The sequence below is a fragment of the Nerophis lumbriciformis genome, linkage group LG10 (genome assembly GCF_033978685.3).
Source record: "Nerophis lumbriciformis linkage group LG10, RoL_Nlum_v2.1, whole genome shotgun sequence".
Taxonomy (NCBI): domain Eukaryota; kingdom Metazoa; phylum Chordata; class Actinopteri; order Syngnathiformes; family Syngnathidae; genus Nerophis; species Nerophis lumbriciformis.
The window spans coordinates 35,618,192-35,643,256 of NC_084557.2; the positions used below are offsets into that span (position 1 = coordinate 35,618,192).

The 25,065-nt window shown below is 37.4% G+C and overlaps 1 protein-coding gene across 1 annotated transcript; it reads right to left on the minus strand.

Annotated features, from left to right (window-relative positions):
* Positions 1-1,313: 1,313 nt before the first annotated feature.
* Positions 1,314-24,635, minus strand: LOC133612373 (aquaporin-9-like). The gene is made up of 6 exons (XM_061969730.2): positions 24,498-24,635; positions 22,063-22,189; positions 18,622-18,759; positions 18,427-18,545; positions 6,382-6,599; positions 1,314-2,889 (listed from the first exon to the last, which is right to left on the minus strand). Exons 1-6 carry the CDS (start codon positions 24,597-24,599, stop codon positions 2,676-2,678), a joined length of 918 nt encoding a protein of 305 aa, XP_061825714.1. The 5' UTR covers positions 24,600-24,635; the 3' UTR covers positions 1,314-2,675.
* Positions 24,636-25,065: the final 430 nt, after the last annotated feature.

Consider the following 25,065-nt stretch of genomic DNA (forward strand, 5'->3'; position numbering starts at 1 on the left):
ACATAAAAATTAAATATTGACACATTTAATAACACTTTCATGTAGTTTTTCAAATCAATGATTTACACATTTAAACAATTATTTAAAGATTAATTAATTTATTTAATGTTGTCCCATTTAGTCCTCCATACGCTGACAAACAGGTTCATGAAATAACTGAATACATCATGACATAATTATTTAAATATTGAAATAACTATAAACAAATCGTGAAATAATTGGTTAAATCGTGAATTAAATAAATAAATAATTAAGTCATGAAATAATACAATAAATTATTCAATAATTAATTGAACCGTGAAATAACTAAATCAATAATTTTAAAAATACAATAAACAATTCAATCATTAATTAAATGATTGAATAATTACATACAATTGTACATTAAACAAATTAATGAAACATAGAAGCACATGTATGCATTGAATTACAATTATGATTATTTAGTTCCACATTTAAGTTATTATTTAAATATTCAAATAAGAAGGTCCTGGGTTCGATTCCCGGGCTCGGGGTCTTTCTATGTGGAGTTTGCATGTTTTCCCCGTGATTGCGTGGGTTCCTTCCGGTGTCCTCCCACCTCCAAAGACATGCACCTGGGGATAGGTTGATTGGCAACACTAAATAGTTTGTGAATGTTGTCTGTTTATCTGTTGGCCCTGTGATGAGGTGGAAACTTGTCCAGGGTGTACCCCGCCTTCTGCCTTAGTGCAGCTGGGATAGGCTCCAGCATCCCCCGTGACGCCGAGAGGGACAAGCGGTAGAAAATAGATGGATGGATGTATTTGTTAATCTATTTTTGTCTCATTCGACCCTCCATAGAAACACAACTGCTGTCAAAGTGTAGTTTATGCCAAAACCACAGGGGGCACTGTAGACTCTTAAGTGTAAAATAATTTTAGCCAATCAGGAGAGTAAGTCCCAAAGAAGAAGTTTGTGATGAATTGTCATTGAAGTATGTTGATAAACAATATTAAGTCAAATAATAAGCGATATAAACGCATTCAACTAAATGATATTCCATGATTTGTATTAAGAAGAAAAAGTGTCCATTTCCTATTCTGTAAGTTTTAACATTAGTGTTTGGCATGCTGTAACTATTTATACAATGCTAAAATAATGGTTTTGTGATGTAAGATGTTAGTTTTAAGTATTTACTTTCATTAGCTTGACTTATTTAAATCTTCTGTTTGTCCATTTGAGTTTAGCAACCGATCTGATAAAGCAAGAGGAGGAAGTCTGATATGAATAACTGTTTTTTTTTTAATCATTTCTTATTTTAACAAAACAACATAAGGAATACATTTGGTATACTGAAAGGGATATAACTGCACTTTTTTGGTAATTTTGCCTATCATTCACAATCATTAAGAACACACATGATTGTCTTTTTTTTAATTTCTAAACATTAAATAAATGCTATCAAAAGTCTGCTCACAATGGAGCCTATGGTAGTCGCTCTATTCTGCCTGTAAAGTCATTAAGAAAACATCCAAACACCTCCTTTAAGGTTTTATATACATGATGTAAGTTAATATATAATGTAGTAACAGGCACATTTATAATAACATTTAATATTTACGTATTTTGATCATTTTAGGTATAAACAGTAAATTAGTTTAAAAAACGTATCACATCTTCGACGACATCACTGATTACTCACTGCAGACTTCATGAGAGCCAACAAACATAATAAAACATCACTTACTGTACAAGGTCTGCGGTCATTGGGATGCCGACTGCTTGGATGTTCATATATTCCCATTTAGATGAAGAATGACTCATAATTCTTGCGAAGAAAAAAGGGGGGGGTGAAACCAAGCATCATTTTGTGTCATTCTCACCATTTCCGGGTCTTAATTGGATGCCAAAGTGTACCAACTTGTCGGATTACGTCCTCATCCTTCTACTATCAAGATGGGAGGCATGATTTATGTTCTAGAATAAACTTCCACGAGCTGCGACACGAGAAGGCAGATCACCAGCCAACGATGTCAACATAGACACACAAGCTCGGGATCACGGCACCGCTATAAATAGTTTGTCTGCGTTAGCGCTTATAATAACAATGTCACTTATACTTGGTTAATATTTCACTAATACTTGGTTAATATTCAAGTCACAAAATGCGCTTTTTGAATTGTTATTTATTGGATTTTATAGGCGCCCATTGGCTCCATTGTAAACTGCCCTCCATTTACAATTATTTACGAGTTAGAATGCTTTAAAAAAGAATCCATCCGTCATCTTGTTTTTCATAAATAATTGGGAAAAATAGGCAAAATAAAAAAAAAAGGTGCAGTTCCCCTTTAAGAAATTACAAGCAATACTAAAAAATTAATAAATTACACTGGAAATTCATTCACAGGAGCAAATCCTACAGGAGATTGTTGTGCGTGTAATACCTAATATCTGACAGTACAGTATTTACAAGTTATCTATTTTTTTGTAACATGTTACAACAGAAAACCACATTCCTGTCTCTGCATAACGCAAAACGATTTTGCGTAAGGAGCATTAGTGTTGTATTAGATTATATTTGTAATGTTGTGAGCAGGCCAAAAGGCCGACCAAAAAGCACACACACCGAGATGGAAGCTGTAGCGGGGATTCTTTGTCTGATGGACCATAACATGAGTAAATGAAACCACACGCAGGTCGTGAATGTCTCTTGTTTAGCTCATCGTAATCATCTCATATTTGTCCTTCAGGCTGCAGTCCTCGTCCTCCTCGTCTTCCTCCTCCTCCTCGTCCCCCTCCTCCTCGCGGGGCTTCTCGGGCTCGTCGCGGTGGTGGTGAAGCTCGATGAACACGTAGTACAAGACTGCTGCGACCACGCCCCCCACCATGGGCCCCGCCACTGGGATCCACCACCAGTAGCCTGCCGTGCTGCACGGAGTGGAAAACAACTGTGAGGTGATACATTGGCCACAGCGATGGAAGCACTGTTGGACCAACAAAAACAATTGACCGTGCCTGGTGAGTGCGCGTGACTTTATATAACGAGCCGGTAAGTCTTGATAGACATGTTTCCTAATCGTTTATTTCAATCCATATTTTCTCTCGCCCACAACTACCTCACATGCCGTTGTTGGTTGGTATTGAATCCCCTCTTGATATGTGCTTTTGAAAAGGTAAAAGTCAAGTTTACAGTTCACTATCAATCATTTTCAAATTGATATTATCATAAATCAAAGTACATTTCTATATTTTTTTCACTTGTATGTTTCATCTATGCTGTAAATAGTCCATAATGTTTGCACTACAAAAGGAGCTGCTTCAATCTCATTGTACATGTGTATCGTGACAATAAAAAGCATTCTAGTTTTCTATTCTACATGCAACGGCAAGTTTACATGAAAGCAAATTGGATGCAATTACTCGATGCAATTGCCAAAATAACGCATTCAAATGTAAGTTTTAAGGCAGTAGTCCCCACCCACCGGGTCGCGGCCCAGTACCGGTCCGTGGATCGATTGGTACCGGGCCGCACAAGTAATAAAAAAAAAATTAAAAAAAGTATATTATTTTTTTTATTTATAAAATCAACATAAAAAACACAAGATACACTTACAATTAGTGCACCAACCCAAAAAACCTCCCTCCCCCATTTACACTCATTCACACGCATTCGCACAAAAGGGTTGTTTCTTTCTGTTATTAATATTTCTGGTTCCTACATTATATATCAATATATATCAATACAGTCTGCAGGGATACAGTCCATAAGCACACATGATTGTATTTCTTAATTTTAAAAAAAGATTTTAAAAAAACATGCCCCCCCTTTGGTATTTTCAAGCGTCGACCGGTCCCCAGCTACAAAAAGGTACATTTTAAATCCTCATAATATTTCAGAGGTACAAAAAAACTTCTTAAATTTTCAATTTTTTTTAAAATCTCCATATTCTATAAAATTTTCGTTAAAAAAAAAATATATATATATTTTTGATTTTCAAACATTGTTGTAGTTTTGTTCTGTTGTCAACTCTTCCTGTCCTTTCTTTGCTGTGTGGGCCAACCTCTGATCCTAGTAGCCGAGACACAGCATATTGAATGTGCCAAGCAACAAACATAGAAGAAAAGCCCTATATGAATAATAAGTCAACATTTTATAATTATAATATTCTTGTAACATTATGGCTTTTTGTCTCAGTATTTTACAATTATATTGATTTTTTTTCAATCACTTTATTTAAATCTTTTAACTGGTTTAAACTTTTCCGTTTCCTGGGTACGTCAGATAAACAGTGCAGTATAGGGATGTAACAATATGAAAATGTCATATCACGGTTATGACCAAAATGACTCTGATTATCATTATAATATCATTGTCACGGTATTGTTGAATGTGCTCAAAAGCAGAGGTGGGTAGTAACGCGCTACATTTACTCCGTTACATCTACTTGAGTAACTTTTGGGATAAATTGTACTTCTAAGAGTAGTTATAATGCAACTTACTTTTACTTTTACTTGAGTATATTTATAGAGAAGAAACGCTACTTTTACTCCGCTACTTTTACTCCGCTACTTTTATCTACATTCAGCTCGCTACTCGCTACTCGCTACTAATTTTTATCGATCTGTTAATGCACGCTTTGTTTGTTTTGGTCTGTCAGACAGACCTTCAAAGTGCCTGCGTTACTGGTGACGTTTCACTCCGTTCCACCAATAAAATGCAGTCACTAGTGACGTTTGACTCCGTTCCACCAATCAGATGCAGTCACTGGTGACGTTGGACCAATCAAACAGAGCCAGGCGGTCACATGACCTGACTTAAACGAGTTGAAAAACTTATTGGGGTGTTACCATTTAGTGGTCAATTGTACAGAATATGTACTGTACTGTGCAATCTACTAATACAAGTTTCAATCAATCAATCAAAAGTGTGAAGGAAAAAAGACACTTTTTTATTTCAAACGTACATCCCGTCACAAGCCTAAAGACTGACTGCACAGTTCCTGTCTTCACAATAAAAGTGCCGCTCCATCGCGCCTGCGCTTTCAAAATAAGAGTCTCCGAAAGCCAGCGCAAACAAGCTAGCAAGCTACGGAATTTGCCGCCAATGTATTTCTTGTAAAGTGTGTGAAAACGAATATGGAAGCTGGACAAATAAGATACCAAAAACCAACCGCTTTCATGTGGTATTAGACAGAAAGGAGGAACTTTTTTTCTCCTGCATTTGAAAACGTGGATGTTAAGCACTGCTGTCAGGATTACAATCAATGCAAGTCATCAGAATCAGGTAATACACCAACTTATATTCTTGTCAACATGAAAGAAAGGAATCTATATGTGTTAAACATGCATGTATATTCAGTAAAACACCTTTAACATGTAAACAAAAACGGCAAAATAAATAAATATAAATGATATACTGTATATATCAATGTATGTGTATATATGTATATATATATATATATATATATATATATATATATATATATATATATATATATATATATATATGATATGTGTGTGTATGTTACTTATCAGTTACTCAGTATTTGAGTAGTTTTTTCACAACATACTTTTTACTTTTACTCAAGTAAATATTTGGGTGACTACTCATTACTTTTACTTGAGTAATAAATCTCTAAAGTAACAGTACTCTTACTTGAGTACAATTTCTGGCTACTCTACCCACCTCTGCTCAAAAGGTACTTACAGTATACACACTGAAATCTTTTGAAAAAGTTATCTTTTTAATTACTAAAATAAATGGACACAGTTAAAAAAGCCAGTATTTTTTTATTTTTTGTGTTTCATGCGTTGTTACATGCCTGCCTCACTGATAGTGTTTAGTCTTAGAGTTCTATCTGTTTTAATAGATACACTTTTATTGTTTTAAACATTGGTTTGTTGCTATGACACTTTATAATTGATTAAAATCTATAATTATTATTATCTATTTCCGGCCGACATCCTACCTGTTCAACAGTCCTTGAACGCATCGTAAAAACACCTCATTCTCATATTCTTCTTAGTATAGAACGATCTTTCAGTTCTCAGACAGCAGAGCTTGTAGGATCAATGTGCACAATTGAATATCTTAGTTGCTCATACAGCAATGTGTTTATATAAGTTGAGATTGGGGTTTGTCGTTTTTTAACGGGGAAAGACGTTAATGTCTCTTTTTTTCGTGTTAGCATTTATGCCAGCGAGCTGGCGCCAGTCAGTTTGTGAGTTTATCAAAGTGCAGTTATCAATCACGGTGTTTAGATGACTGTAATTTAAAAACGGTAATACTAACCTTTGGGAGTTTTTCTGCGGTTATCATTATTACAGTTTATTGTTACAACCTTGCATATTGACCTCCTTAAACATGTTCCGAAACAAAACCAGACAGAAATAAATCTCAGGGCTATGTTACACAGTCACCTGAAGACCTCCATCCCCCATCCGGCCACAGCAGTGAACAGCCTGGGTCCCAGGTCCCTGGCGGGGTTCAGTGGGTAGCCACAGTTCAGATCCATGGACACGCCGATGGCCATGATGATCAGGCCAATGGCCAGTGGCTCCACACCTTTGGGGGCTCCAATGTTTCCTCCATCAATAATTGCCAGGATGCACAAAACCAACATGCCAGTACCCACCACCTGTAAGAAGAGCGCAGATAATGGCTGAACTTTTCTTGTCATCTCGGTAGTTAAACACTCTAGTAACAATTGCCATTTATTACTGTTAGATACTCCTTAAGATTAGAAGTTGTACAAGACAGAATCCAGAATTGTCCTGAAAATTGCCCTCTGGTGGAGGAAATGTGTACAGCAAAAATAACTGGAGACCTTGAAAAGGAATCTATTTCCTGTGATGTAGGAAAGTGGTACGCTTGCTCCTGTGCTAATGTTCAGTTCGCACTATGCTAAGTTGACAAAAAGTGAACAGTCATAACAAAAAAGTGTACTAGACAGATGATGACAATGATCTGACATTATTGTTTATTATTCCACTTCCATAAACATTTCATTCATGTTTTTATTTTTAATAATAATAACAGCTATCTTATTTTTGTACTTGTAAGGCAGTTAAAATGTGTTTTCCAAAGCTATCATCTGGAGTGTCATGCTATCCATAATGTAACCATAATTATGTGGAAAATTACTGCAGTCAAGTCAAGTCAACAAATCTCATAAGACTTCAGCTCAATAAGTATGTAAAGCAAAAGGCTTCTAACCGGCAGACCGGGGTCCAAGTCAGGACCTAGAATTATTCAATTATCTAAGACTTAGATAATTGAATGATTATAGGTCATGCACCGTCAAAATCTAAAATACTTGGATACTTGGAAGGGTTTTTGGTTTTGACGATGCATTTTTATCTTGACTGACACAGATTTTCTTAAAACCCAAAACCAGTGAAGTTGTCACGTTGTGTAATTCGTAAATAAAAACAGAATACAATGATTTGCAAATCCTTTCCAACTTATATTCAATTGAATAGACTGCAAAGACAAGATATTTTAATGTTTGAACTAGGGCTGCAACAACTTATCGATTAAATCGATTAAAATCGATTATAAAAATAGTTGGCGATTAATTTAGTCATCGATTTGTTGGATCTATGCTATGCGCATGCGCAGAGGCATTTTTATTTTTTTAAATTTTTTTAGATTTAAAAAAAAATGTATAAACCTTTATTTATAAACTGCAACATGTACAAACAGCTGAGAAACAATAATCAAAATAAGTATGGTGCCAGTATGCTGTTTTTTTTCAATAAAATACTGCAAGGGATAGAAATGTAGTTTGTCTATTTTATCCGATTATTAATCGATAAATCGAAGTAATAATCGACAGATTAATCGATTATCAAATTAATTGTTAGTTGCAGCCCTAGTTTGAACCGAGAAACATATATTTTTTTTGTGTGCAAATTATTAACTTAGAATTTAATGGCAGCAACACATTGCAAAAAAGTTGGCACAGGGGCATTTTTACCACTGTGTTACATGGCCTTTCCTTTTAACAACACTCAGTAAACGTTTGGGAACTGAGGAGACACAATTTTGAAGCTTTTCAGGTAGAATTATTTCTCATTCTTGCTTGATGTACAGCTTAAGTTGTTCAACAGTCCGGGGGTCTCCGTTGTGGTATTTTAGGCTTCATAATGCGCCACACATTTTCAATGGGAGACAGGTCTGGACTACAGGCAGGCCAGTCTAGTACCTGCACTCTTTTACTACAAAGCCATGCTGTTGTAACATGTGGCTTGGCATTGTCTTGCTGAAATAAGTAGGGGCGTCCATGAAAAATAAGTTGCTTGGATGGCAACATACAGGTAAAAGCCAGTAAATTAGAATATTTTGAAAAACTTGATTTATTTCAGTAATTGCATTCAAAAGGTGTAACTTGTACATTATATTTATTCATTGCACACAGACTGATGCATTCAAATGTTTATTTCATTTAATTTTGATGATTTGAAGTGGCAACAAATGAAAATCCAAAATTCCGTGTGTCACAAAATTAGAATATTACTTAAGGCTAATACAAAAAAGGGATTTTTAGAAATGTTGGCCAACTGAAAAGTATGAAAATGAAAAATATGAGCATGTACAATACTCAATACTTGGTTGGAGCTCCTTTTGCCTCAATTACTGCGTTAATGCGGCGTGGCATGGAGTCGATGAGTTTCTGGCACTGCTCAGGTGTTATGAGAGCCCAGGTTGCTCTGGTAGTGGCCTTCAACTCTTCTGCGTTTTTGGGTCTGGCATTCTGCATCTTCCTTTTCACAATACCCCACAGATTTTCTATGGGGCTAAGGTCAGGGGAGTTGGCGGGCCAATTTAGAACAGAAATACCATGGTCCGTAAACCAGGCACGGGTAGATTTTGCGCTGTGTGCAGGCGCCAAGTCCTGTTGGAACTTGAAATCTCCATCTCCATAGAGCAGATCAGCAGCAGGAAGCATGAAGTGCTCTAAAACTTGCTGGTAGACGGCTGCGTTGACCCTGGATCTCAGGAAACAGAGTGGACCGACACCAGCAGATGACATGGCACCCCAAACCATCACTGATGGTGGAAACTTTACACTAGACTTCAGGCAACGTCTTCCTCCAGACAGGAGAGGCACAGGATCCACGTTGCCTGAAGTCTAGTGTAAAGTTTCCACCATCAGTGATGGTTTGGGGTGCCATGTCATCTGCTGGTGTCGGTCCACTCTGTTTCCTGAGATCCAGGGTCAACGCAGCCGTCTACCAGCAAGTTTTAGAGCACTTCATGCTTCCTGCTGCTGACCTGCTCTATGGAGATGGAGATTTCAAGTTCCAACAGGACTTGGCGCCTGCACACAGCGCAAAATCTACCCGTGCCTGGTTTACGGACCATGGTATTTCTGTTCTAAATTGGCCCGCCAACTCCCCTGACCTTAGCCCCATAGAAAATCTGTGGGGTATTGTGAAAAGGAAGATGCAGAATGCCAGACCCAAAAACGCAGAAGAGTTGAAGGCCACTATCAGAGCAACCTGGGCTCTCATAACACCTGAGCAGTGCCAGAAACTCATCGACTCCATGCCACGCCGCATTAACGCAGTAATTGAGGCAAAAGGAGCTCCAACCAAGTATTGAGTATTGTACATGCTCATATTTTTCATTTTCATACTTTTCAGTTGGCCAACATTTCTAAAAATCCCTTTTTTGTATTAGCCTTAAGTAATATTCTAATTTTGTGACACACGGAATTTTGGATTTTCATTTGTTGCCACTTCAAATCATCAAAATTAAATGAAATAAACATTTGAATGCATCAGTCTGTGTGCAATGAATAAATATAATGTACAAGTTACACCTTTTGAATGCAATTACTGAAATAAATCAAGTTTTTCAAAATATTCTAATTTACTGGCTTTTACCTGTATGTTGCTCCAAAACCTGTATGTACCTTTCAGCATTAATGGTGCCTTCACAGATGTGTAAGTTACCCATGTCTTGGGCACTAATACACCCCCATACCATCACAGATGCTGGCTTTTCAACTTTGTGCCTATAACAGTCCAAATGGTTCTTTTTCTCTTTGGTCCGGCGGACACGACGTCCACAGTTTTCAAAAACAATTTGAAATGTGGACTTGTCAGACCACAGAACACTTTTCCACTTTGTATCAGTCCATCTTAGATGAGCTCGGGCTCAGGTGTTCTGGGTGTCGTTGATAAATGGCTTTCGTTTTGCATAGTAGTTTTAACTTGCACTTACAGATGTAGCGACCAACTGTAGTTACTGACAGTGGTTTTCTGAAGTGTTCCTGAGCCCATGTGGTGATGTCCTTTACACACTGATGTCACTTTTTGATGCAGTACCACCTGAGGGATTGACGGTCCGTTATATCATCGCTTACGTGCAGTGATTTCTCCAGATTCTCTGAACCTTTTGATGATATTACGGATCGTAGATGGTGAAATCCCGAAATTCCTTGCAATAGCTGGTTGAGAAATGTTGTTCTTAAACTGTTCCGACAATTTGCTCAAGCATTTGTTCACAAAGTGGTGACCCTCGCCCCATCCTTGTTTGTGAATGATTGAGCATTTCATGGAAGCTGCTTTTATACCCAATCATGGCACCCACCTGTTCCCAATTTGCCTGTTCACCTGTGGGATGTTCCACAGTGTTTGATGAGCATTCTTCAACCTTCTCAGTCTTTTTTGCCACTTGAGCCAGCTTTTTTGAAACATGTTGCAGGCATCAAATTCCAAATGACGTAATATTTGCAAAAAATAACAAAGTTTACTCGTTCAAACGTTAAGTATCTTGTCTTTGCAGTCTATTCGATTGAATATAGGTTGAAAAGGATTAGCAAATCATTGTATTCTGTTTTTATTTACCATTTACACAACGTACCAACTTCACTGGTTGTGGGTTTTGTATCACAGCAGGAAATCCACTGACCAATAACATTTGAGTTAGGTCATCCCACATGAAGCTACTCGGCAAATCAAATATGGGCATTGCAGGTGTTAAGCATTGCACTCGAAACAGAGAGACAGATGAAAGAGGAGAGAACTTAACGAATTACACAAAAGAAGGAGTGTGCGATACGGGGAAATAAAAAGAAACGAAAGAGAAACTTTGATACATCGGCACTAAGGTGTTCCCTTCACACACACACACAAGCCACAACACCCACAGTGCGATCTGCATCACCAATTTGTGCACCGCTCTCGCATTCGCTCTATTGGAGCAGTCTTAGAAACAATGTCTGCATATTGTAGACATTAAATGCAAAATACAAATCAAAGCTTTTTTCTAATATAATCTAAAAACCTGCTGAGTGGCCTTGTGGTTAGAGTGTCTGCCCTGAGACTGGAAGGTTGTGAGTTCAAACCCCGGCCGAGTCATACCAAAGACTATAAAAATGGGACCTATTGACTCCCTGTCACTCAGCATCAAGGGTTGGAATTGGGGGTTATATCACCAAAATGTTTCCCGAGCGTGGCCACCGCTGCTGCTCACTGCTCCCCTCACCTCCCAGGGGGGTGAACATGGGGATGAGTCAAATGGAGAGGTTAATTTCACCACACCTCGTGTGTGTGTGTGACTATCGTTGGGACTTTAACTTTTAACTTTTTTTTAGTCGTATCAATCGATGAATCGCAAAAGTATGAGACAAAGCAGAAACTTAGGACCTATTATGCAAACACAACTTTACTTACATGTTGGCCCCTGTTTCAGGCATGGTGATGATATTTATAAAACAATCTTGCCTTCCATCATACTTCCTCCAAACGAGCCGTTTGTAAAATTTGTGACTTTTTACCCAAGTGTGACTTCAGAGGATATCTCCATAAATGCTAGAAATGTACCCAAAGTTCTTTGAGCGAGTCCACCATTGTAGTCCGTGCCGTAGTCAAAAAGTTCCTTTTTTTTCATCCTCCACTGTTGCCATTTCTAAGACAAAGTAGCGTACAGTTGGAACTTATATCTGTCAGTAAACTCCATAAGGAAGCGCTAAAAACTCCAACATGGCTGACGGGGAGAAGACGCTGTTGAAGTGGAGGCGCGTAAATAAGACCGCCCACAAAACGGCGAATCTTGAAGAGACGGTCAGAAAGCGGCTTGAAGATGGTCAGTAAAACATAATCTATTTAAAATTTGGCTACCAAAAAACCACCATTACATGTTATGGGGACGGCGTGGCGAAGTTGGTAGAGTGGCTGTGCCAGCAATCGGAGTGTTGCTGGTTACTGGGGTTCAATCCCCACCTTCTACCATCCTAGTCATGTCCGTTGTGTCCTTGGGCAAGACACTTCACCCTTGCTCCTGATGGCTGCTGGTTAGCGCCTTGCATGGCAGCTCTCGCCATCAGTGTGTGAATGTGTGTATGAATGGGTGAATGTGGAAATACTGTCAAAGCGCTTTGAGTACCTTGAAGGTAGAAAAGCGCTATACAAGTATAACCCATTATGTAGACCAGTGGTCCCCAACCACCGGGCCGCGGTCCGGTACTGGTCCGTGGATCGATTGGTACCCGCCCGGAAGAAGAAAAAATTTATTTTTATTTTATTTTATTATTTTATTTTTTATTAAATCAACATAAAAAACACTGCGATGAGGTGGCGACTTGTCCAGGGTATACCCCGCCTTCCGCCCGATTGTAGCTGAGATAGGCTCCAGCGCCCCCCGCGGCCCCAAAGGGAATAAGCGGTAGAAAATGGATGGATGGAACATAAAAAACACAAAATACACTTACAATTAGTGCACCAACCCAAAAAACCTCCATCCCCTCATACACACAAAAGGGTTGTTTCTTTCTATTATTAATATTTCTGGTTCCTACATTATATATCAATATATATCAATACAGTCTGCAGGGATACAGTCCGTAAGCACACATGATTGTATTTTTTATGACAAAAAAAAAATCACTGGCATCAAATTCTAAAGTTAATGATTATTTGCAAAAAAAAATAAAAATGTTTATCAGTTTGGACATCAAATATGTTGTCTTTGTAGCATATTCAACTGAATATGGGTTGAAAATGATTTGCAAATCATTGTATTCCGTTTATATTTACATCTAACACAATTTCCCAACTCATATGGAAACGGGGTTTGTAGAAAATAATCCTAATTTGACCTCTTTAAGTCTGAACTGAAAGCACATAAAATAAACAGTCTCAAATTCCAATATCATTCACTGCCCAATGCGAATTAATGTTCCCTGGGACCATCCCAGCCCAGGTTTAAAATCATGGCAGGACATTGATACAGAAGTGGATACAACTACTGTACAAGCCTAACTTAATATGTATTGCACACGAGCTCATAACACAACTTCGACATAATTATGTATCAGACCTTTGCTTGAGGTAAAGTTCTCTCTCTTCACCTGAATTACCCTTGAGCTAAAGGATGAACTCCTTGCTTTTCTTTGTATTTTTTGTTGTTGTTTGTGATGTCACCAGTGATGGCAAGGAGCAAAAGTGTGAAAACAACTGTAAAAGGAAGTGATTGCGATGTAGGAAAGTGGTAAAAACTGTTCTGGCTCCTCGGAGCTAACTAAGTTGATATGTCAACAAAAATGATAAAAGGACACCATTAGTTGGGGCTGCAACAATATAAATAAAACTGTCATTGCTCAAAAATAATTATGAATCAAAGTCAATGTTATGAATTATTGACATATTCAACGCTCCAATTACTTCACATCAAATATTTCACCTTGAAATATTGTTTGGGAAAATTTTAGACATCAACATATGTTTTTCTTTTTTTTAATGCATTCTAAGTAGTAAAAAAATAAAGACATCAATGGTTCGTCAATGGGGGCTCTCTATTCCACCCACAAAACCCTCTAAATAACAATCCAAAACATCAAAGCTTCTGATTAAAGAAAGAAGCTTAGATTTATATTACGTTGCTTTGATTAATCGGATGAGTGTAACTAAAATAATTGATATTGATTGATAAACTGCCCAGAACTTGAAATACATGGACATTGTTTCTGCACGGCTGCTGCAATGGAGCGCACATGATACAAGTGGTGGGTTAGTGCTGTGATCTGTACGGCGGAGAGAAAATATATTTTTATTTACGCAGACATGTTGAAAATTTAATCGTTGTCGATGAACCCCAGTAACCAGCAACCCTCCGATTGCTGGCATGGCCACTCTCCCAACTTCGCCACACTGATTACTTGGTTACTAAAATAAACAATAGTGGCAGCCCTACCATTAACTCATTGTGCCAAAAGCACTTAGACTTAGACTTAGACAAACTTTATTAATCCACAAGGGGAAATTGTTCCACACAGTAGAGTTACAAAGGATGGAAAGTGTAAGGAGGGAAAGGATAATGCGGGTATAAAGTAGACTAAAAATGTACTGTAGTAGCAATATAAAATATAACATATACCGTATTTTTCGGACTATAAGTCGCAGTTTTTTTCATAGTTTGGAGTCAAGAGCGACTTTTGTGTGAAATTATTAACACATTACCGTAAAATATCAATTAATATTATTTAGCTCATTCACGTAAGAGACTAGACGTATAAGATTTCATGGGATTTAGCGATTAGGAGTGACAGATTGTTTGGTAAACGTATAGCATGTTCTATATGTTATAGTTATTTGAATGACTCTTACCATAATATGTTATGTTAACATACCAGGCACATTCTCAGTTGGTTATTTATGCCTCATATAACGTACACTTATTCAGCCTGTTGTTCACTATTCTTTATTTATTTTAAATTGCCTTTCAAATGTCTATTCTTGGTGTTGGGTTTTATCAAATACATTTCCCCCAAAAATGCGACTTATACTCCAGTGCGACTTATATATGTTTTTTTCCTTCTTTATTATGCATTTTCGGCCGGTGTGACTTATACTCCGGTGCGACTTATAGTCCGAAAAATACGGGATGTAATATTTACATATTAAGTTAGGTTAAAGTACCACTGATAGTCACACACACACTCGGCGTGGTGAAATTATCCTCTGCATTTGACCCATCCACTTGCTCCATCCCCTGGGAGGTGAGGGGAGTAGTGAGCAGCAGCGGTGGCCGCGCCCGGCAATCATTTTGGTCATTTAACCCCCAATTCCAACCCTTGATGCTGAGTGCCAAGGTAATGGGTCCCATCTTTATAGTCTTTGGTATGACTCGGCCGGGGCATTACATATACAGTATATAATACATACTGATACCTTATATTATTATATTATATTATATTTTTATATAATATATACATTATATAACAATTACCATGTACAATACTACAGTGTATGTAACAGCTGCAGCAAAAAAGGGCAGCATAAAATAGAGAGTATATCCAACATAAAATATACATTATAAACGCAGAGAGGTAGCTAACATAGAAGTGGTCAGGTAATAGACAGATATCATCTATTCCAGGGGTCCCCAATCTTTTTTGCACCACAGACCGGTTTAATGTAGGCATTATTTTCAGGGACCAGCTTCCCACTTGTGAAAAATACAATTTACTATAACGCTGAATTAGTGGGAGCCCTGGGCTTGTTTCTTTGCAATGAAATGCTGATGGAAATCAGCCTTTGGCTACAATCTGTCACATTTATATTTGATACGATTGTAGCTGAGATAGGCTCCAGCGACCCCAAAAGGGAATAAGCGGTAGAAAATGGATGGATGGATGGATGGATGTTCATTAATGTGCTTTGTATCATGTCACAAAGTTATAACAAATGGCAACTTCCTATAAGGAGTTTTATTGTACATGTATAAACAAGCTCATGGGTGTGTCCAGTGCACAGGTGTCAAACTCAAGGCCTGCGGGCCAGATCTGGTCCTCCACGTCATTTTATATGGCCCGCAAAAGCCTGGAAATAATATGTGTCAATAAAATACCTTAAATTTTCTTTCTTTACTTTCTTATTTTCTTACTAGTGTGCAATATTGCAACAAATATTATATCATCTAACTTTGTTGGTCAAAATCCAAATAAATACTTAATATCTGCTTAACTTATGGTTTCAAAGCAAGTTATCCATCAAATTGTACACTATAAAAATGACCAAAACATTTTAATGTAAAATTTAGGGAGTTTTTTTTTTACAGAATATTACTGTAAATTGAAGAAAAAAAAGACCAATGTTTTTTTATTTTACAGTAAATAATAATAATAAAATAACACCATATATTTTACAGTAAAAGTCTGGCAACTAAGCTGCCAGTTTTTTCCTGTAAAAAACAGTGGTCAAATCCACAGATTTGTTTTACTCTTTACGTAATTTTAAAAAAAAATATTTAAATTCATAGGCAAATTCATTAATTATTTAATGTTGCAAGCGGCCCTCTAATGGCAGCCATGACTGCGGTTTGGCCCTCAATGAAAACAAGTTTGACACCCCTGGTCTAGTGGGACAGGCCAAAGTTAAGTCGGAGAAAATGCAGTCCTTTATAAATTATTTAATGTTTCTCTCCGGCCCGGTAGCAAATGCTTCATGGACCGGTACCGGTTCCCGGACCAGTGGTTGGGGACCACTGATCTATTCTATCCGTCTATCACTTGTTACGAACGTTGATTTAGAACAAGTTTTGTTCTTCACGCAATCATTGGTCATTTTTGTGTTGTCGTGAAATATGTTATTAAGGACGACTTTTGTTGTGTTATGCAATGGATTGATTGATTGATTGAGACTTTTATTAGTAGATTGCACAGTACAGTACATATTCCGTACAATTGACCAGTAAATGGTAACACCCAAATAAGTTTTTCAACTTGTTTAAGTCGGGGTCCACGTTAATCAATTCATGGTATAAATATATACTATCAGCATAATACAGTCATCACACAAGTTAATCATCAGAGTATATACATTGAATTATTTACATTATTTACAATCCGGGGGTTGGGGTGGGTTAAGTTTGGTTGTTATCATCAGTCATCAACAATTGCATCATCAGAGAAATGGACATTGAAACAGTGTAGGTCTGACTTGGTAGGATATGTACAGCAAGCAGAGAACATAGTGAGCCCAGAAAGCATAAGAACAAGTATATACATTTGATTATTTACATTTGATTATTTACAATCCGGGGAGGTGGGATGTGGAGGGAATATTTATGCCTTTATTTTTTTACGACAGAATGCATAAAATTAAAAAAAAAAAACACGTGTTAATGTCTAATATTTTCCCAAACAATATTTCAAGGTGAAATATTTGATGTGAAGTACCGTATTTTTCGGAGTATAAATCGCTCCGAAGTATAAGTCGCACCTGCCGAAAATGCGTAATAAAGAAGAAAAAAAACATATATAAGTTGCATTTTTTGGGAAAAAATGATAAAACCCAACACCAAGAATAGACATTTGAAAGGCAATTTAAAATAAATAAAGAATAGTGAACAACAGGCTGAATAAGTGTACGTTATATGAGGCATAAATAACCAACTGAGAACGTGCCTGGTATGTTAACGTAACATATTATGGTAAGAGTCATTCAAATAACTATAACATATAGTGAAGTGAAGTGAATTACATTTATATAGCGCTTTTTTTCTCAAGTGACTCAAAGCGCTTTACATTGTGAAACCCAATATCTAAGTTACATTTAAACCAGTGTGGGTGGCACTGGGAGCAGGTGGGTAAAGTGTCTTGCCCAAGGACACAACGGCAGTGACTAGGATGGCGGAGGCGGGGATCGAACCTGCAACCCTCAAGTTGCTGGCACGGCCACTCTACCAACTGAGCTATACCGTCCATATATAGATATAGATATATAGAACATGCTATACGTTTACCAAACAATCTGTCACTCCTAATCGCTAAATCCCATGAAATCTTATACGTCTAGTCTCTTACGTGAATGAGCTAAATAATATTAATTGATATTTTACGGTAATGTGTTAATAATTTCACACAAAAGTCGCTCTTGACTCCAAACTATGAAAAAAACTGCGACTTATAGTCCGAAAAATACGGTAATTGGAGCGTTGAAAATGTCAATAATTCATAACATTGACTTTGATTCATTTTTATTTTTGAGCAATGACAGTTTTATTTAAATTGTTGCAGCCCTAACTAATGATGTCCTTTTATCATACCAGGATTCATTCAATAATTGACAAGCGGAGTGTAAATACAAGGACATCCGCGTTCCACTGCACATGCACAGACCAACCAGAGGTGTTTGTAACAGACTTAATGTTGGTGGGTCACGTCGGGTGGTTTGCAACACTTTTCTAGCCCCATCATGTTCTTTTTGGATCAGGACACAGACCTAACAGACTGGAATTGGTGTTGAGTATAGATCTGACCTTCCGCTGAATGCCAGGAAACGGGTCATTAAACCGCAAAAGCAAGCAAAGCAAAGGGGGTCGCTTTCAGACTAAATGGGCCGATCCATTTTGCATTAGCCACATTTCCTAGAGAAGTTGTGGCCTTTATATCCTAAATGGGATAAAAAGAAGAAGAACAGTGAGAAGGAGAGGTCAGAGAAAGTTGATTTCACCTGATCGATGAATCCGCCCAGAACTGACAGGTGTCTCGCCGGGTAGGACGCAAAAATGTGACCTGTTGCATTGATCCCCGTCACTGAGAAAATCCCACTGGTAAAGTCCATGAAAGCATCTGTAAGGGGTTCATAAATAGTTGTCAATGTTCAAAGAAAACTATCTGATGGATTGTAGTGATCACGGCTGCTCACCGTAATACAATCCAAAGACTGCGGCAGCGCCTGCAAACGCACCCAGAAACTGGGCGATGATGTAGAAAGGAAACTTCCAGATTTTAAGTTTGCCCAGAATCACCATGGCCAGAGACACAGCAGGGTTGACGTGGCCCCCTGGGACCCAGGACAAAGCAGAGAAGGAGTGAGGGGGGCGCAACAGGCGGGGCAGCTGGCATGATGGCTCCATTATTAGGGAGGCTTCCACATTCACCAGCAGGGTAGCAGAAGGTGTTTTGTTTAACAACTACATCAACGGCCGTAAATTACAAATACAGCATCACTGTCTTTCTTTGGGGAAAACAGCTCCCTGGGTGGTGGTGGTGGTGCGGGGGTGGGGGGGTGGGTGCATTTACGCATGCACGTAGCCTGTGATCGATGTTTGCAGGACATTCAGCGCCCCGGGTCATGGACGACCCCAGAGAGGCCACCAAATCAATGGGCGGTACACATTCATTGACTCCTGCCAGAGAGCTGGCACCTTCCTGCATGACAGCACAGGAGCACTGATGTGGAGGAGACACACAGTCCATCACTTTATAACAACGCCAGCGTCCTCACAAACACTGTTAAATGTTTCATGTCATGTAAGTGACGGCTTTTATCGCTTTGCATGCACATTGTCTCCTGGCCTCAGTTTCATTAATGCCAGCATCGTATTTATTAGAGATGTCAGGCCGATATTATCAGCCGATAAATGCGTTAAAATGTAATATGGGAAATTATCGGTATCGTTTTTTTTATTATCGGTCTTTTTTTTCTTTTTTTCTTTTTTTTAATTAAATCAACATAAAAAACACAAGATACACTTACAATTAGTGCACCAAACCAAAAAACCTTCCTCCCACTCATTCACACAAAAGGGTTGTTTCTTTCTGTTATTAATATTCTGGTTCCTACATTATATATCAATATATATCAATACAGTCTGCAAGGGATACAGTCCGTAAGCACACATGATTGTGCGTGCTGCTGGTCCACTAATAGTACTAACCTTTAACAGTTCATTTTCCTAATTTTCATTAATTACTAGTTTCAATGTAACTGTTTTTATATTGTTTTACTTTCTTTTTTATTCAAGAAAATGTTTTTAATTTATTTATCTTATTTTATTTTATTAATTTTTTTTAAAAGTACCTTATCTTCACCATACCTGGTTATCCAAATTAGGCATAATAATGTGTTAATTCCACGACTGTATATATCGGTTGATATCGGTATCGGTAATTAAAAAGTTGGACAATATCGGAATATCGGATATCGGCAAAAAGCCATTATCGGACATCCCTAGTATTTATCGATGGTCGATGACCACAACGTGTTTATTAGGGATGTGAATTATACAGCACTTCACGATTAGATTTGATTCCGATCTTCTTCTTGGGGTGACGATTTGATTCCAAATTGATTCTCGATTCAACAGGATTCTCATAATGTGTTATTTTGTAATATGATTATGATAAAGCCCTTTTAAAACAGTTAACATCAGGTTATAAAAGCTCCTCTTTGCTTCAGCAAGTAAGCACAGAGATGTCGAAAAAAATTTGATTTTTGAAAATAATGAATTGATTTAGGATCAAAATGAATCGCAATTTGCATGTGAATCTATTTTTTTCAGCACCCCTAATTTTTATGATTTATTATTTTTAGCAGAATAGCCGTACTGTACAGAAGATCACCTATACTGTTCTTGCCTTATGGAATAAATAACTTAATGATGGCAGAAGACCACGATGTATCTCACTGGACATCCCCCAGTTGTTTATAAATCAATACTTCCGACAAATTAAAACTTTATGTAAACAATATGACATACAACACAAAATGAGGACAACATACCATATTGGACATTCTCCATTTATTATTGTTGTACCTGTATCATATACTTTACAATTGTGGTCAAAAGTGTACATACACTTGTACATTCTCCATTTATTATTGTTGTACCTGTATCATATACTTTACAATCGTGGTCAAAAGTGTACATACACTTGTAAAGAACATAATGTCATGGCTGTCATGAGTTTCCAATAATTTCTACAACTCTTATTTTTTTGTGATAGAGTGATTGGAGCACATACTTGTTGGTCACAAAAAACATTCATGAAGTTTGGTTCTTTTATGAATTTATTATGGGTCTACTGAAAATGTGACCAAATCTGCTGGGTCAAAAGTATACATACAGACCTCAGCGGTTTGGCCACAATACCCAGCAATATGTTTGGAGGAGAAAAGGTGAGGCCTTTAATCCCAGCTCAGTTACAGCTCATTTTATTACCTATTCTGTGTTATATGTGTTTTATGTTGCACGATTGCACCAAGAAAAATTCCTAGTTGGTGAACCCGTTCTCAAACAATGGCAATAAAAACTATTCTGATTCTGATTCTGATTCTGATTCTGAACACCATGCCAAGCATGGTGGTGGTAGTATTATGCTCTGGGCCTGTTTTGCTGCTAATGGAACTGGTGCTTTACAGAGAGTAAATGGGACAATGAAAAAAGAGAATTACCTCCAAATTCTTCAGGACAACCTAAAATCATCAGCCTGGAGGTTGGGTCTTGGGCGCATTTGGTTGTTCCAACAGGACAATGACCCCAAACACACGTCAAAAGTGTAAAGGAATGGCTAAATCAGGCTAGAATTAATGTTTTAGAATGGCCTTTCCAAAGTGTGGACAATGCTGAAGAAACAAGTCCATGTCATGAAACCAACAAATTTAGCTGAACTGCACCAATTTTGTCAAGAGGAATGGTCAAAAATTCTACCAGAAGCTTGTGGATGGCTACCATAAGCGCCTTATTGCAGTGAAACTTGCCAAGGGACATGTAACCAAATATTAACATTGCTGTATGTATACTTTTGACCCAGCAGATTTGGTCACATTTTCAGTAGACCCATAATAAATTCATAAAAGGACCAAACTTCATGAATGTTTTTTGTGACCAACAAGTATGTGCTCCAATCACTCTATCACAAAAACATAACAGTTGTAGAAATGATTGGAACCTCAAGACAGCCATGACCTTATGTTCTTTAGATAGTACTTTATTGATTCCTTCAGGAATACACACTTACAAGTGTATGTAAACTATTGACCACGACTGTACATCAAACTACTGCACCATCAAAACATTTTTTTATGAAGGAGCACTAACAGACTCACTGGCAATTTCCATCAGATTTAACAATTTAAATATGAGGATAAGAATGTCAAGATGTTCTTGGATACGCATCCCACTGATGAGTTGGTATAATATGTACTGTAACATGAAGGCTGTTCAAATGTTATTGAACCCTTTCTATGTGACTGTAATTTAAATGTATCTCCCCCTATTATTTATTGCAAAAGTTCTGCTTTTGCACACACATCAGGTAAACATAGAAGTAGGGACTTCAAACAGTTGAAGTTGACACTTACCTGACACTCCACCCGCCACATACACGGCCATCATCAGCCCGACAGAGAAGCCGATGTGCACAGTGAGTGGCTCGCCCAAAGTGTTTCGACTGAGGACCGTCTGGGCCACCGAGCCGCAACCAAACAACTAAAACACCAAGATCCAATACATCCATCAAAAACTTTGTGAGGATAATGACGCTTTTTTTGATATACCGTATTTTCCGGACTATAAGTCGCAGTTTTTTTCATAGTTTGGCCGGGCTCCAGTGCGACTTATATACGTTTTTTTCCTTCTTTATTATGCATTTTCGGCAGGTGCGACTTATACTCCGAAAAATACGGTACTCATGTGATAATATAGGTTGGAATATACTACACTACACTATACAGAAGAGATCCCCAATGCAATAGATGGTAAAACAAATGTGTTTATGGATTTAATAAAAGCATTTGACACAATTAATCACAGCATCTTAATAAACAGATTAGAATCAGAGGGTTGGTCTCTAACTGGGTAAGAAGCTACTTAACCAACAGGAAGCAATATGTGAAGATAGGAGAACACACTGGACCAAAATTGTTCAATCTCTATATAAACGACATTTGTAAAGTTACAAAGGACTTAGTATTATTTGCAGATGATACAACTGTGTTTTGTTCAGGAGAGAACACACAGAAGCTAATACCAATAATAACAGAAGAAATGGACAAATTAAAGAGATGGTTTGACAAAAACAGACTATCTTAGAATCTCAGCAAAACTATAATAATGCTATTTGGGAGCCGTACAAGAGAAAGTCAAATAGACGGAGTAGACATTGAAAGGGTAAAAGAAAAAAAATGTTTAGGTGTAATAATAGATGATAAAATGAACTGGATATATCATGTAAAAAATACACAACATAAAGTAGCAAGAAACACGCCAATAATAAATAAAGCAAAACATGTTCTAGACCAGTGGTTCTTAACCTGGGTTCGATCGAACCCTATGGGTTCGGTGAATCGACCTCAGGGGTTTGTCAGAGCCTCCGCCGCAGCGGTCAAGACACACCAGACTCATGAATTGATTAACGCAGACCAAACAAGTTGAAAAACTTATTGGGGTGTTACCATTTAGTGGTCAATTGTACGGAATATGTACTGTACTGTGCAATCTACTAATAAAAGTTTCATTCAATCAATCGTGTAAATAAAAACTTCTCCCTATCGGCGTAGCTGTACTGTAAAGTTAAAATTTGAATGACAATAAAAAAGAAGTCTAAGTAAGTATTATGGATACCCCCAAACAATGTTCTCTCTAATTTTCTGTCTGATTTGCAGGTGTGTCATTTGTTGTGAGTTTATGCGCTGTGTTGGTTTTGTTCTTTGAACAAAGTGATGTTCATGCACGGTTCATTTTGTGCACTAGTAAAAAAAACATATAACTTTGTCTTGAATTTGAGAAAAAAAAATAAAACATTTTATTTTTCACTAAAGAAGGGTTCGGTGAATGTGCATATGAAACTGGTGGGGTTCGGTACCTCCAACAAGGTTAAGAACCACTGATCTAGACCAAAATACACTTCCTATTCTTTACTGCTCACTAGTGTTACATATCTGAGTTATTGTGTAGAAATATGGGAAAACATCTACAGATGTGCACTTCATTCACTAACGGTGTTACAAAAAAGATCAGTTAGAATAATACATAATGTTGGATATAGAGAACATACAAACCCTTTATTTATTGAATCACAATTATTGAAATTCAACAATTTGGTGCATTTGCAAACAGCTAAAATGATGTACAAAGCAAACTATAACCTGCTACCTTAGAATGTACAACAATTCTTCTCAACAAAAGAGGAGAAATATAATCTTAGAGGAAAATCTAATTTAAAACATTTGTATGCTCGTACAACACTTAAAACCTTTAGCATATCTGTATGTGGGATTAAATTATGGAATGGATTAAGCAAAGGAATCAAACAAAGCACCAATATGATTCAGTTTAAAAGACTGTTCAAACTACAAGTGTTCACAAAGTACACAGAACAAGAATTATGATGAACATCTTGAACCCTTTTTTTTGTTTTATTGAGACAAAGATTATTTATGTATTTAATATTTGTTTACTTACTATGGTATATTATTTATTATTTATTGTTCACTGTTCTGTTACAGAGAACAAGGAAATGGGATAAAATAGCTATGGTATGAAAAGGGGTAGGATTAAATAAGCTCTGCTTCTTCCTACTCCTTGTCGGGCGTGCTGCAATTGTGTGATGCATTACATTATATTGTATGCATCTTCGAAATAAACTGAAACTGAACTGAACTGAAAATATCAAGAGATTGTTATCATTTTGCTAAATGAAAGGGCTTCAGAAATGAGAAAAAAAAGTCTGCAAACTAAAATTTCACTAATAAATGCTAATTCAATGTAAAACAGTCATAGGCCAAATGTAACTCACCACCAAAACGAAGGTGCCGAGGAATTCTGCCAGGAATTCCTTGAGTATTCCATGTTTGAGTGCACAGTGTTGCCTCATGCTTCTCTTGTGTGGTGTGTCCATGTGTTGCTGTGTTGACTGTGATTAGACGGGCCTGATGTCCCGTTGTGTCGTCCACTTGGGATGTCATGTGACATCTCCACCTCTGCACGTGTGCAGCCATTCAGCACTAAGCATTGACCAATTGAATTTGTGCAACCATCACTAAGTTTCTAGGCAGAGTGAATAGCCCGTGTTTGCTGTTTTTTCAATTGAAATGTCCCAATAATGAAGAAGCATGCGAGCACCCACGGGTGGGATTGATGCCGACTTTCAATCTTTAAAGTAATTTTTGAAAAATCAATCTTGTTGTTAATAATTTTGTGGCGAGTTTGGTCTGCTTTACCTATTAAAAAAGTCACAAATGTTATAGTCTATAATTAACAAAGTCTTATTATGCCCGGTAATAAACTAATGACACACTCATCTTGACTTTAAACTAGAGATGTCCGATAATATCGGCAGGCCGATATTATCGGCCGATAAATAC